The sequence below is a fragment of the Ornithorhynchus anatinus genome, chromosome 11, assembly GCF_004115215.2.
Source record: "Ornithorhynchus anatinus isolate Pmale09 chromosome 11, mOrnAna1.pri.v4, whole genome shotgun sequence".
Classification (NCBI taxonomy): Eukaryota; Metazoa; Chordata; class Mammalia; order Monotremata; family Ornithorhynchidae; genus Ornithorhynchus; species Ornithorhynchus anatinus.
Genome location: NC_041738.1, coordinates 14,314,922 through 14,328,372, shown reverse-complemented (window position 1 = coordinate 14,328,372; position 13,451 = coordinate 14,314,922). Strand labels below are relative to the sequence as shown.

The window sequence follows — 13,451 nt, the reverse complement described above, 5'->3', positions numbered from 1 at the left end:
CTCCAGAGTACTTCCAAAATTCAAAACACAGCTCTGTTCCAATGTCAATACCAGGCCCAGTCCTAAATTTAAGCAATGAAGGCAAATTTTTGGCTCCCAGGGCACTGTGTGTCTGGCTACCATAAAATGTTTTTTCATTACACGATTTGAATTCAATACAATAGAGGTATGAAGGAATATTTTCTTCAAAACCCAAGCTTGTGCAACGACAATCTGCAAGTTGATGGAAGAAGCCCTTGTGCACATGGGTGTAATGGAGGAGAAGATATAATGCTGCTATACGTCCCAGCCTCTGCATAATAATAATGATGTTGGTATTTGTTAAGTTCTTACTATGTGCAGAGCACTGTTCTAAGCGCTGGGGTAGATACAGGGTCATCAGGTTGTCCTACATGAGGCTCACAGTTAATCCCCATTTTACAGGTGAGGCCCAGAGAAGTTAAGTGACTTGCCCACAGTCACCCAGCTGACAAGTGGCAGATCTGGGATTCGAACCCATGACCTCTGATTCCCAAGCCCGGGCTCTTTCCATTGAGCCACACTGCTTCCGCATCAGTTTTACTCTATCGTACCATAGAGGAATGTGTGTTTCATTATGTTTTTACAATTTTTCAGGATTTAGTAGAGAAAAATAACCACGAGGTGTAAGATAGCCAAGCATTCGACGTGATATTAAAGGAATTTGTATCAAAAAATGCCATGCGCAACAATACTTCAAACCATGTTCTCCTAACCTGTCAACTCCCAATAAATAAATGACTAGTCTAATGTGACCTTTTTCCCTAGCATAAGCTCCTACGTGAACACAAGTACTCTCATAGCAGAAATAACTCTCCTTGAATCATTTATTATAACAACGTTCTAACAATTTCACTATATGCTAGTAGTTTGAGGAGCAAATTTCTCAGCTGTCACCCCCAAAAATACAAATCAAAAAATTGCCTTCTCTTAAAAATGAGTCTAAAATTTACCTTATTTATTTTAAAGGATGTTGTTTCCTTGCAATATTTATGACATTGCCACAACTCAATTGGAAATATCAAAAAATCAGCAGTTTGGAGAGGAAATTTAGTGCAATTTCCCAGTCTTATTTTAGGAAAATAACAAAAGGAAGGAGGATTGGAGAAAACATCTTTGGACTAAGCCTTTGATTCTCTGAGTCTCTTGATGAGAAAACAAGAAATTCACATCATTCTTAACCCAGCCCTAATTGCTCAATTACTAATGCAACAAACCTAGGCACTCACTAATGGGTGAAAAGGACGAAGTTGTTAATGGAATAATTTTGCCTGAATTATAGCGCTAACAAAAACTATGTCTAAGCTTTTATCTTATTGCTCTTACAGGGGGATGGATGATTCTAAATCAACTAGGAAAGGTAAAACCTCTTTTTTCTCTATATTTGTTTCTTTATTAAGATGGTGATCGGGACAAGACAAACTTTGTTTCAAGATGAGAAGCAGCGTGGCCTAGTGGAAAGAACATAGGCCTGGGGGTTAGAAGGACCTGGGTTCTAATCCTGGGTCTGCCACTTGTCTGCTGTGGGACCTTGGGCATGTCAGTTAACTTCTCTGTGCCTCAGGTATCTCATCTGTAAAATGGGGATAAAGACCATGAGGCCCATGTGGGACATGGATTGCGTCCAGCCTGATTATCTCTAAAATGGCGATAAGCGCTTAGTACAGTGTTCTGCACACAGTAAGCGCTCAATAAATACGATTGAATGAATGAATGAATGAATGAATAATACATGCCACTCACCTCCTCATAGAGATGTGAAGTCAAAATAATCTAGTATAAAAAGCACAGGACTGGGAGTCAGGGGGCCTGGCTCCATCTCAGGCCAGCACTTAAGTGCTCTGTGCCTCAGTTTCCTCAAATGTAAAATGGGGATTAAATGTAAGTCCCACAGGAGACAGGAACTGAGACTGATCTGATTATCCCTGTATCGACCACAGCACTTAGTACAATGCTTAATATTCACTCATTCGATCAATCAATCATATTTACTGAGCACTTACTGTGTGCAGAGAACTGTACTAAGCACTTTGGAAAGTACAATTCGGTAACAGATAGAGAAAATCCCTACCCAACAACAGGCTCACGGCCTAGAAGGGGGAGACATAGTAAGCACTTAACAAATACCAGAATACCACAATTACTATTTTCTTCTGGATTGCATTTGAGGGCAGGAGGTCATGTCCACCTCTTGTGTACTCCTCCAAGCGCTTAGTAGATACTCCAGCGCTTAGTAAAACGCCTGGCACATCCAAGCACTTATCCTATCCCTCCTCGATTATTTGTCAGCCTCTTTACTGACCTCCCTGCCTCCTGTCTCTTTCTTCCAGTCCATACTTTCACTCTGCTGCTCAGATCATTTTTCTACAAACACATTCAGTTCCGTCAAAGGGCAGGGACCGTCTCTGTTACCGATTTGTCCATTCCAAGCGCTTAGTACAGTGCTCTGCACATCGTAAGCGCTCAATAAATACTACTGAATGAACGTTTCCTCCAGTGGTTGCCCATCCATCTCTACATCAAACAGAAACTCCTCACCACTGGCTTTAAAACCCTCCATCACCTTGACCCCTCCTACCTTACCTCGCTGCTCTCCCACTACGACCCAGCCCTCTCACTTGGCTCTCCTGATGCTAACCTACTCACTGTACCTTAATCTCATCTATCTTGCCGCTGAACCTCACTCACACCCTGCCATTCCCTCTTCATATCTGCCAGCCATTCACTCTCCCCACCTTCAACCTTCAGAGCCTTAGTAAAAACACATCTCCTCCAAGAGGTCTTCCCCGATCAAGTCCTCATTTCCTCTTCTCCCACTCCCTTCTGCGTCGACCTTGCACCCCTTATTCATCCCTCTTGAAGCTCCATAGCACTTATGGGAAGCAGCGTGGCGCAGTGGAAAGCGGCTGGGCTTCGGAGTCCGAGGTCACGGGTCCGACTCCCGGCTCTGCCACTTGTCAGCTGTGTGACTGTGGGCGAGTCACTTAACTTCTCTGGGCCTCAGTTACCTCATCTGTAAAATGGGGATTAACTGTGAGCCTCACGTGGGACAACCTGATTACCCTGTATCTACCCCGGCGCTTAGAAGAGTGCTCTGCACATAGTAAGCGCTTAACAAATACCAACGTTATTATTATGTATATACCCGTAATAATTTATTTATATTAATGTCAGTCTTAGAGGTAGACTGTAAGCTTATTGTGGGCCGGGAATGTGTGTACCAATTTTGTTATATTGTACTCTCCCAAGCTCTTAGTACGGTAAGTGCTCAATAAATACATTTGATTGACAGTAAGCACTTAACAAATTGCTCTGCTTTCTATTTTGTGTGAGTTTGATAGCAGAGAGAGCAGAATCCCAGTTAGATGCAGACTTCTAGAGAAATACCATGGCTTAAGTGGAAAGAGCATCAGTCTGGGAGATGGAGAACCTGGGTTCTAATCCTGGTTTCACCACTTGCCTGCTCTGCGATCTTGGCCAAGTCACTTCACTTTCTCACCTATAAACTGGAAATTAAATCCTACTTAGACTGTGAGCTCCAGGTGGGACAGGAATTGTGACCAACCTGCATATCTTGTATCTACCCCTGCACTTAATACAGTGCTCGGGACAGAGTAAGCACTTAACAAATGCCATGATTATTCTGCAGCACAAAATGCAATGTTTTCTATCTTAAATACTCAAACTTCAAGTCCACGAATAAAATCTCGTCTTTCCAAATTCAAATTGCAACCCACATACTAACCTTGCACCAACTGGAACTTTCTGCCATCAGCTCCATATTCAGATCTCTCTTCCGGAATGTCAACCACCACAAAACAAGGTTTCCTCTTTCTCCCCACCCTATTCTGATAAACGCGGGTAGTTTGTCTGTTCCTCGTGAGCCTCAGTATATTCTAGTAAGAACAGAATAGGGCCGGGAATCAACACAGGTCTTCAATTTTTATCCTGTGTGGTCTTGAGCAAGTTGATTAACTTCTCTAGGGTTAATTCCCTCATCTGTAAAATGGCAACAGTAATACACACCGCTCACCTCTTCATAGAGATGTGAGGGTAAAACAAGATAAGTAGCCTAGTATTAAAAGCACAAGATTGGGAGTCAGGAAGCCTGGGTTCTAATCCTGACTTCCCCTCGGGCAATCACTCAACTTCTCTATACCTCAGTTTCCTCAAATATAACATGGGGGTTAAATGTAAGCCCCTTGGGAGACAGGGACTGTGTCTGATCTGATTATCCCTATACCAACCACAGCACTTAGTACAGTGCTTAATACACAGTAAGCACTTAACAGATACCACAATATCACAGTTATTTTCTTCTAGATTGGATATGAGGGCAGAGACCACGTCCACCTCTAGTGTACTCTTCCACGCATGGCCAAGTGGCAAGAGCACGGGCTTGGGAGTCAAAGGTTCTAATCCTGACTCCACCACTTGTCTGCTAGGTGACATTTAACAAGTCACTTAACCTCTCAGTGCCTCAGTTACCTCATCTGTAAAATGGGGCTTAAGACTGTGAGCCCCACACGGGACAACCTGATTACTTTGTATCTATCCCGGCACTTAGTACTTGGCACCTATGAAGTGCTTAACAAATGACATAATTATTACTATATCTTAGTAAAGTGCTCTGCACCTGGTAAGTATTCAATAAATATGGATTGAAGCAACATGAATGCACTTTGGGAAAATAAAAGACAAATTTGAGATATTATAAGACCAGATCACCAAACTCCCTCCATAATTTGGAAAATGTGTGGGAAATTACTGCTCCTTCTAGCTTTTTTCTCAGAGGAAATACCCACAAGAAGGAAAGTCCTCTACCCTTATATTCGGCGCCTACATCAACATTTTGTAATCAAACCTTTCTTTCCTTAGGCTGTCACGTATACGATTTTGATTGTGCCTCCGTGAATCTAAATGAGCTGCCATTGATGAAAAATAGAAGCAGATCCATTTAGCTGATTAACCTTTAAAACAGTCCCAACCTCATTTTCATCCGGTGAAGGTGGCTGAGAACTGGTGGTTTTGATGGGGATTCAGTAGTTTCCTTTGAAGAAAATGAGGTTGGGCTCCCAACTAGACAGCCTATCTGCTGTGGTGTTTTCTAGTGACTGTTCCAAATAGGCCATATACTTCCATATAGGCCTGAAAATATATTTGTCAGGCAGCTGATCCTCGAGAATGCTTACAGCTTATTGCCCTCCCTGACTTCCTTTCCCCCATGTCAACCTGGGAAGAGACTGTTCAGAGGTCATAAAGAGCAACAATAGCAGGGAGAAATAAGAGAAGTCTGGAAAAATTCCAGTTTTCCCTGGTCAAGCAGGTGGATATAAGGATGGCATTTGTTAAGCGCTTGCTATGTGCCAAGGATATGCTGGCATTGGAGTTCTGGAGCTGGTTCTATAGCACAGAGTGTACTCTCTTAACAGAATATTGAATCTGTTCATTCAACCCAAACCCCAAGAGCTTTGGTTAGATTCAAGGTATCAGCCTTGCCTGAACGGATCTGTGTCCAAAATGGGTCTTTCTAGTGAAAAATCCCTACTATAAAATCCAAATGATAAAAGCAGCATGGCCTAATGGATAAAGCACAGGCCTGCGGGTCAGGAGGACCCGGATTCTAATCCTCACTCTGCCACTTCCCGCTGTGTGACCTTGGGCAAATCACTTCCCTTCTCTGTGCCTCAGTTACCTCATCTGTAAAACAGGGAGTAAAACCGTGACCCGATTGGAGAAATGGATTCTGTCCAACCTATCTTGTATCTACTCCAGTGCTTGGGACATAGTAGCGCTTAACAGATACCATAAAAAAATTCCCAGGTATAGAAACAATCTTATCCATCACAATCAATAATATTTATTGAGCACTTACTGTGTGCTGAGCACCTGGGAGAGGATGTTCCAGTAGACTTGGAAGACATGATCTGTGCCCCCAAAGAGCTTTCAATCTGCATGAAAAACCTTAAGATTCTGCTGTCACATTGCATCTTGTTCAGTAAGAGGAAAAGTAATGGTATTTATTAAACACCTACTGTATGCAAAACCCTCTACTAAACAATGGGATTTAGACAAGGCCCCCGACTCTCAAAAGACTTCCAGTCTAAGAATAAAGAAAGGAAGGCTAGCATCAGATGCATAAGAAAAGATGAAATTTTAAATCAATCATTCATACTTATTAAGTGTTTACTGTGTGCAGAACGGTGTACAGAGCTCTTCAAAAAATAACAGAGATGTAAAATAATAAGTATAAATAAAGCAATAGGGTACTCTGGCTAAAGGAACAGAGGTTCAGGCTCCTCAAGGCTCAGAATCTAACTTTCACAGCTGCAGAGACAGCTGTGGAGATCAGCTGCTGCTACCTGGGGCCTCTGACTCCGCTGTCATGGTGCAGGTCGGGAGAGAAGCCAAAGGATGATCCAGAGGGAAGTTGAGGGACGCCCAGGAGTCTTGCTTGCCAGTCCAGAAGGGTCCAAGGATGTGCCCTTGTGTCCTTCCTGCCTCACTAGACCGGAGAGAGGCAGAGAGGCTCTGAGTTTGCCTGGTAACTAATGACTTGAGCAAAATACAAACTAAGACATGAACTCTTAGGAGCCTTGGAAAGGATGGTCCTGATTAACAGCCAAGAGATTAGTTCCTCGGCCCCTACGGTAGAATAAAAGAAAGCTCTGCCACTCATTTCAGGGAGCATTCCCTTGGTTAAGGAAGGTCTTTTCAACCTTAATAAGATGGGAAATGTGTTACAAAATAAAGCTAATCACCCGAGCAACCCTAAGCTTGTAATTTGGATTAAGATATTTGGCCTAGGTACTGAACAAGCCAACACCAATAATAATAATTGTAATATTTAAGTCCTTACTATGTGCCAGGCACTGTACTAAGCACTGAGGTGGATACAAACCCATTGGATTGGACACGGTCCCTATTCCACGTGGGGCTCACAGTCTTAATTCCCATTTTACAGATGAGGCATCTGAGGCTCAGAGAAGTTAAGTGACTGGCTCAAGGCCAAAAAGCAGAGAAGTGGTGGAGCCAGGATTAGAACCCATGACCTTCTGACTCCCAGACCCATGCTCTATCCACTACGCCCCACTGCTCATCCATATAAACAAGTTAAGGGCATCTGCAAACTTATCTCTAACAAGACTTTCGCGATTTTTTTTTTCGCCTTCAGAGTCCACTAAATCTGCTGCACCAAAGATCAAGGCTATCGTGCAGGACAGTGTGAATGGGAGAGTGGTCCTTTCCCAAGTGAGCGAGATCCAGTAGAGCATATGAAGCAAAGAAAACTTCCTGACAAACAGGAAATACGATGCTGTTTTTCCTGCCCTGCCTGGGTAGGAGCACATGTGGGTGTGTTCTACATGGTGGATTGGGAGCTCTAATTTTATCTACCTGAAGTCTTTCTCTAACTTGTTCTTCAAGCCCTGACTGACATCCCAGAGAGCTTTCCCAAGCTCATCCTCTGCCCCCATCTCTCCACTGTATTGTAACATTTGGAGTTTATCATAATTAATTTCTATATTTTCTAATACGATTTCCTATCAGCTGCATTAAGTATACTTTTGTGATTGTACAGATAGGCAGAAACTCAAGAGTTAGCTAGCTCTTACACTTAACTCCCAGCATGTTTCCACGTCCTCCAAAATAAACTCCTTCTATCTCACGAAGATCATTCAGTTTCACTTACTATCCCAGTCTTAAGACCCAAACTTTCAGAAAGTTATTTTTTGTACCTAACCTTTATGTGATTTGATTCCGTTCTCACTTGGACTTTCCTCGGTGAAAGGAGGACAGCCAGTACAACTTCCATCTCTTTATACCAACTCTTCAAAAACTTCCTAACTGTGATTGTTATTTATGTACCTCATAGCTTTCGCTAAACTCCCATGTGGTTTCTGTTTCTCATTGCCCTTCTCTGGATCTTCTCGTATATTTGCTTCAGTTTCCTTAACTTGGGGAGATTTCCCAAATGAAGATCTAAATAGTATGGCGTTGCTCAAGATCCTCTCATGGCTCTTACAAGCTATGCTCCACTTAACTGCATTCCCAAGTTGTCACCACACACAGACGCTTACAGAATGTTGTTAGGTACGTTCCAGGTCAACAACTGAGTCACATAACCACTCCGAAAGCAAATCTCCAATCAATTGTGTGTCCACCTTAAAATAGAATGCCCTGGATCTTAGAAATCCGGCTAGCTAATGGATTTTCTATCATCTACATCCAAGAGCATGATCCCTGAGCAAAAGGACAGGTAAAGAGGAAATATTTAAGAGGCTTGAGAAATTGCCATCTGAACCAAAGGGAGAGAGACATAAGGAGGCAGAAAGGAAGTGTAGATGCAGAACATCAGAACTGATATGACACAAAAATATTGAGCTTGACCATCTGAAAGAAATCTAGAACTGGGAAGGAAAAGAGACTGCCTGGATTAGATAGCTAATAAGTGACCTAAATGATTTGGATCCCATACCGATAGTTCCAGAATCTCAGACTAGAGACTTCTACCCTGGATCAATCAATCAATCAATCATATGTATTGAGCACTTACTCAGAATACTATACTAAGCACATGGGAGAGTAGAATATAACTGAGTTGGTAGACATGTACCCGGCCCACAAGGAGCTAAAAGTCTAGAGTCTGAATAAGACTACCATGGGCAAAAAAATTACATGAGGGAAATGTCAGTAGAAACGCCTTCAGAATATTATGCTTAGTCAATCAATGGAATTTACTAAGTTCCTACTGGGTGCTAGGCACTGTACTAAGCACTTGATAGAATTCAGCAACAGCAAGACACATGCTTGCTGCCACACAATCAGGCTCACAATCAGAGCTGATAACTTGTTTATTTTGTTAAAAGCAGAGCCATCTATCTTTTGGACCAGATTACCTAAATCAATCAATCAATGGTATTTATTGAGTGCTTACCGTGTGCAGAGCACTGTACTAAGCACTCGGGAGTGTACGACTCAACAGAGTTGGTAGACACATTCCCTGCCTGCAATAAGCTTACACTCTAGAATTACAGTCTACAGTCTAAAGTTTTATCTGAACTAGATAATAACTGGCAGAACTGGGCTGACTGGGCACTACGGACTAATTGAGCCATCTCCCAGCAAGGATGATTGGACCTGGGAGGTTCTTCTTACGCAGTATCATGTACACCATTTCACATCACTGCTTTGCTCAAAGAGATTCTAATCCACAGAGTAGATCAAAGGGAAAAAGGGAATCGTCAACTCTTCCTGAAAAAACTTTTGAGTTTTTGCATGATACAGTCAACTAAAAGATGGTGGGGAGATATGCAAAGTTTAGACTGCAAAGGAAGACAAATTAATGAACAGTTCTATGATAACGTGCTCTATTTTCATGCTAAAACATATCTCAAGTGACCTAGAAATATCGCAGAAGTTGCAAAATAAAATATGACTCTCAAAATTCAGAAATTACAGTTATTCAGGTTGTCTTACTATTTGTTTTGGATATTACATACCATACGTTTTCTGTTCAAATGAGTTCTCTCTCCCAACACCACCTCAACACCCTCCGCCTAATCAGATTTGCTTTATTAGTGCATGTTCTTTCATCAAAGAGAGATGTATAATGTCCAAATAACACAGTACTAGCCAAATTTCAGAGATTTGGAATAAACTGCCTAAGTGCCTCTTTCCCTATCTGTAGTACGGAGAAAATAGCATTTGTGCATCAATCAATCAGTCAGTCATACTAATGGAGCACTTACTGTGGGCAGAGCACTGTATTACGTGCTTGAGAGAGTACAGTACAACAGAATTTGTAGAGATGTGCACATACTAATTAGCTAGTCTTTTAAAGATGGTTCACTGAGTATCTGATTCACTGAGAGGTGAATTACCATAACCGGAAGAAAACACAGGGCCAGCTCTAGTTTCTGGAAGCTGCTTTCCAAAAATCCAATCCATCATTATCATATTTTTTGTGATTTCATCATAAAATGGAAAAATGTAAGGCTTATAATTTCTTTCACCCAACAAAAACGATGTTGTAGAAATAAACTGGTGTATATTCCTAAAATACTGCCCTCAGGTTTACTAAGGAAAGTGAAAAGATCTGTATATTTTCACAATTCAGAGCTGGAATGAAAATCTAGAAGCTCCTCACTTGGGAATTAGAGCAAGTCTTCATTCATTCAATTCAATAGTATTTATTGAGCGCTTACTGTGTGCAGAGCACTGTACTAGCGCTTGGAATGGACAATTCGGCAACAGATAGAGACGATCCCTGCCCATTGACAGGCTTACAGTCTTCCACGATAGACCTCTCTCTCTCCCCTGAGTCTATTTCCTACAGGAACTTTTCAATGTATCTATTCAAATCAATTTAATGTTTAGGGTGTGGACGAATGCCATAAAGTCAGTTTGTTTGTATTGGGCTTTCACAAACTCACACACACCTACTTCATGAGAAATAGTTTTCACCACTCCTAAGAAATCCAGGAACGCATACTACCGAACAAAGAGTTGGCTAATCCGACGATGCATAAAGCATCATTAGAACATCTATAAACATTATTTTTATACCACTTATTGTGTCCCTGGTCTCAATGATTATCAATTCAGTGATTTTGCACAACTGCCCAGCTGATGAAATGCCCGAGTATCTTCATTTTCAAGGGTTACCAGGAGCCTCTCGGCAACTCCAGATCCGGTGCCCAGGAAGGCTCCTGCTTACCTGTGTTTTCCCCAATATTTTTTTTCAAAAAGTCAGTCAGTTAATTGTAGCCACTGAGTGCTTACCGCCTGCAGAGCACACTGGGAGAGGACAATATAACAATACAACCGACACATTCCCTGCCCAGGACGAGCTTGCGGTCTAAAGGGGGAGACAGATATTAATATAAATAAATAAAATGATAGAAATGTAGAGAAATGCTGTGGGGCTGGGAGAGGGGATGAATAAAGGGAGCAGAAGGGAGAGGGAGAAGAGGAAAGGAGGGCTGTGTTGGGAAAGACCTCTTGGAGGAGATGTCCCTTCAATATGACTTTGAAGAGGGGCTTGGCTGGGCCGTGGCAGAGATGGGCCTGGATCCATTCATTCATTCATTCAATAATATTTATTGAGCGCTTACTATGTGCAGAGCACTGTACTAAGCGCTTGGAATGTACAAATCGGCAACAGATAGAGACAGTCCCTGCCCTCTGACGGGCTTACGGTCTAATCGGGGGAGACGGACAGACGAGAACGATGCCAATAAATAGAGTCAAGGGGAAGAACATCTCGTAAAAACAATGGCAAATAAATAGAATCAGGGTGATGTACATCTCATTAAACAAAATAAATAGGGTGATGAAAATATATACAGCTGAGCGGACGAGTACAGTGCCGAGGGGGTGGGACGGGAGAGGGGGAGGAGGAGAGGGGAAGGGGGGAGAAGAGGGTTTAGCTGCGGAGAGGTGAAGGGGGGGGATCCAAACAGTCAAGGGCTACGTAGTCTCACAAAGCTACCCCTATCCCTCATTTCCTTAACTGGCCCTGCTGAGTTGGGTGGCAGAAGAGGCGGAGGTGTGGTGGGGGGAAAATACCCTCCCAAGCATTTGGTACAGTGCTCAACATACAGGAAGCGCTCAATAAATACAAATGAATGAATAAAGGGTTAAGGGATCCCCCGATATTCATTATCCAGTTTCCCACAAGCAGATTTTAGGGTTCTTTAACTGAGCAAGGCCTTGGCACAGCTGTGGGTCCAAGAGATGGATAATTGAGGGAGATGCTCTTTTTTTCTCTTTGGTTCATTCTTTCAACTTGATGTACCCTCCTAAGTAATATGGCTACAAGTGAAGGATTAGAGTCTTCGCATTACTATAACCCTAAGGCTGAAGCACTGTGGCCTAGTTAGAGAAGCAGCGAGGCTCAGTGGAAAGAGCATGGGTTTGGGAGTCAGAGGTCGTGGGTTCGAATCCCAGCTCTGCCACTTGTCAGCTGTGTGACTGTGGGTAAGTCACTTCACTTCTCGGTGCCTCAGTTACCTCATCTGTAAAATAGGGATTAACCGTGAGCCCCACGTGGGACAACTTGATTACCCTGTGTCTACCCCAGCGCTTAGAACAGTGCTCAGCACATAGTAAGCGCTTAACAAATACCAACATTATTATTATTATTAGTGGATAGAACATGGGCCTGGGAATCAGAAGGACCTGCGTTTTAATCACTTGCCTGCTGTGTGACCTTAGGCAAATCACTTCACTGCTCTGAACCTCAGTTACCTCAACTGGAAAATGGGGATTAAGACTCTGAGCTCCACATGGAACAGGGACTTTGTCCAACCTGATTAGGTTGTATCTACCCCAGTTCCCAAAATTCATTCATTCATTCAATAGTATTTATTGAGCGCTTACTATGTGCAGAGCACTGTACTAAGCGCTTGGGATGAACAAGTCGGCAACAGATAGAGACAGTCCCTGCCGTTTGACAGGCTTACAGTCTAATCGGGGGAGACGGACAGACGAGAACAATGGCACTAAACAGCGTCAAGGGGAAGAACATCTCGTAAAAACAATGGCAACTAAATAGAATCGAGGCGATGTACAATTCATTAACAAAATAAATAGGGTAACGAAAATATATACAGTTGAGCGGACGAGTACAGTGCTGTGGGGATGGGAAGGGAGAGGTGGAGGAGCAGAGGGAAAAGGGGAAAATGAGGCTTTAGCTGCGGAGAGGTAAAGGGGGGATGGCAGAGGGAGTAGAGGGGGAAGAGGAGCTCAGTCTGGGAACGCCTCTTGGAGGAGGTGATTTTTAAGTAAGGTTTTGAAGAGGGAAAGAGAATCAGTTTGGCGGAGGTGAGGAGGGAGAGCGTTCCAGGACCGCGGGAGGACGCGACCCGGGGGTCGACGGCGGGATAGGCGAGACCGAGGGACGGCGAGGAGGTGGGCGGCAGAGGAGCGGAGCGTGCGGGGTGGGCGGTAGAAAGAGAGAAGGGAGGAGAGGTAGGAAGGGGCAAGGTGATGGAGAGCCTTGAAGCCTAGAGTGAGGAGTTTTTGTTTGGAGCGGAGGTCGATAGGCAACCACTGGAGTTGTTTAAGAAGGGGAGTGACACGCCCAGATCGTTTCTGCAGGAAGATGAGCCGGGCAGCGGAGTGAAGAATAGACCGGAGCGGGGCGAGAGAGGAGGAAGGGAGGTCAGAGAGAAGGCCGACACAGTAGTCTAGCCGGGATATAACGAGAGCCCGTAATAGTAAGGTAGCCGTTTGGGTGGAGAGGAAAGGGCGGATCTTGGCGATATTGTAGAGGTGAAACCGGCAGGTCTTGGTAACGGATAGGATGTGTGGGGTGAACGAGAGGGACGAGTCAAGGATGACACCGAGATTGCGGGCCTGCGGGACGGGAAGGATGGTCGTGCCATCCACGGTGATGGAGAAGTCTGGGAGCGGACCGGGTTTGGGAGGGA

At 43.6% G+C, this 13,451-nt stretch overlaps 1 protein-coding gene across 1 annotated transcript in view; it reads left to right on the top strand.

Moving 5' to 3' along the window:
• KRT23 (keratin 23) overlaps positions 1 to 9,474 on the top strand; it is a 28,167-nt gene extending 18,693 nt beyond the window's left edge. Inside the window, exons 8-9 of the mRNA XM_007664243.3 lie at positions 1,347 to 1,378; positions 7,193 to 9,474. Coding sequence (XP_007662433.2) covers positions 1,347 to 1,378; positions 7,193 to 7,287 — 127 coding nt within the window. The 3' untranslated portion in view covers positions 7,288 to 9,474. The remainder of the gene's footprint in view (positions 1 to 1,346; positions 1,379 to 7,192) is intronic.
• The last annotated feature ends 3,977 nt before the right edge of the window (positions 9,475 to 13,451 follow it).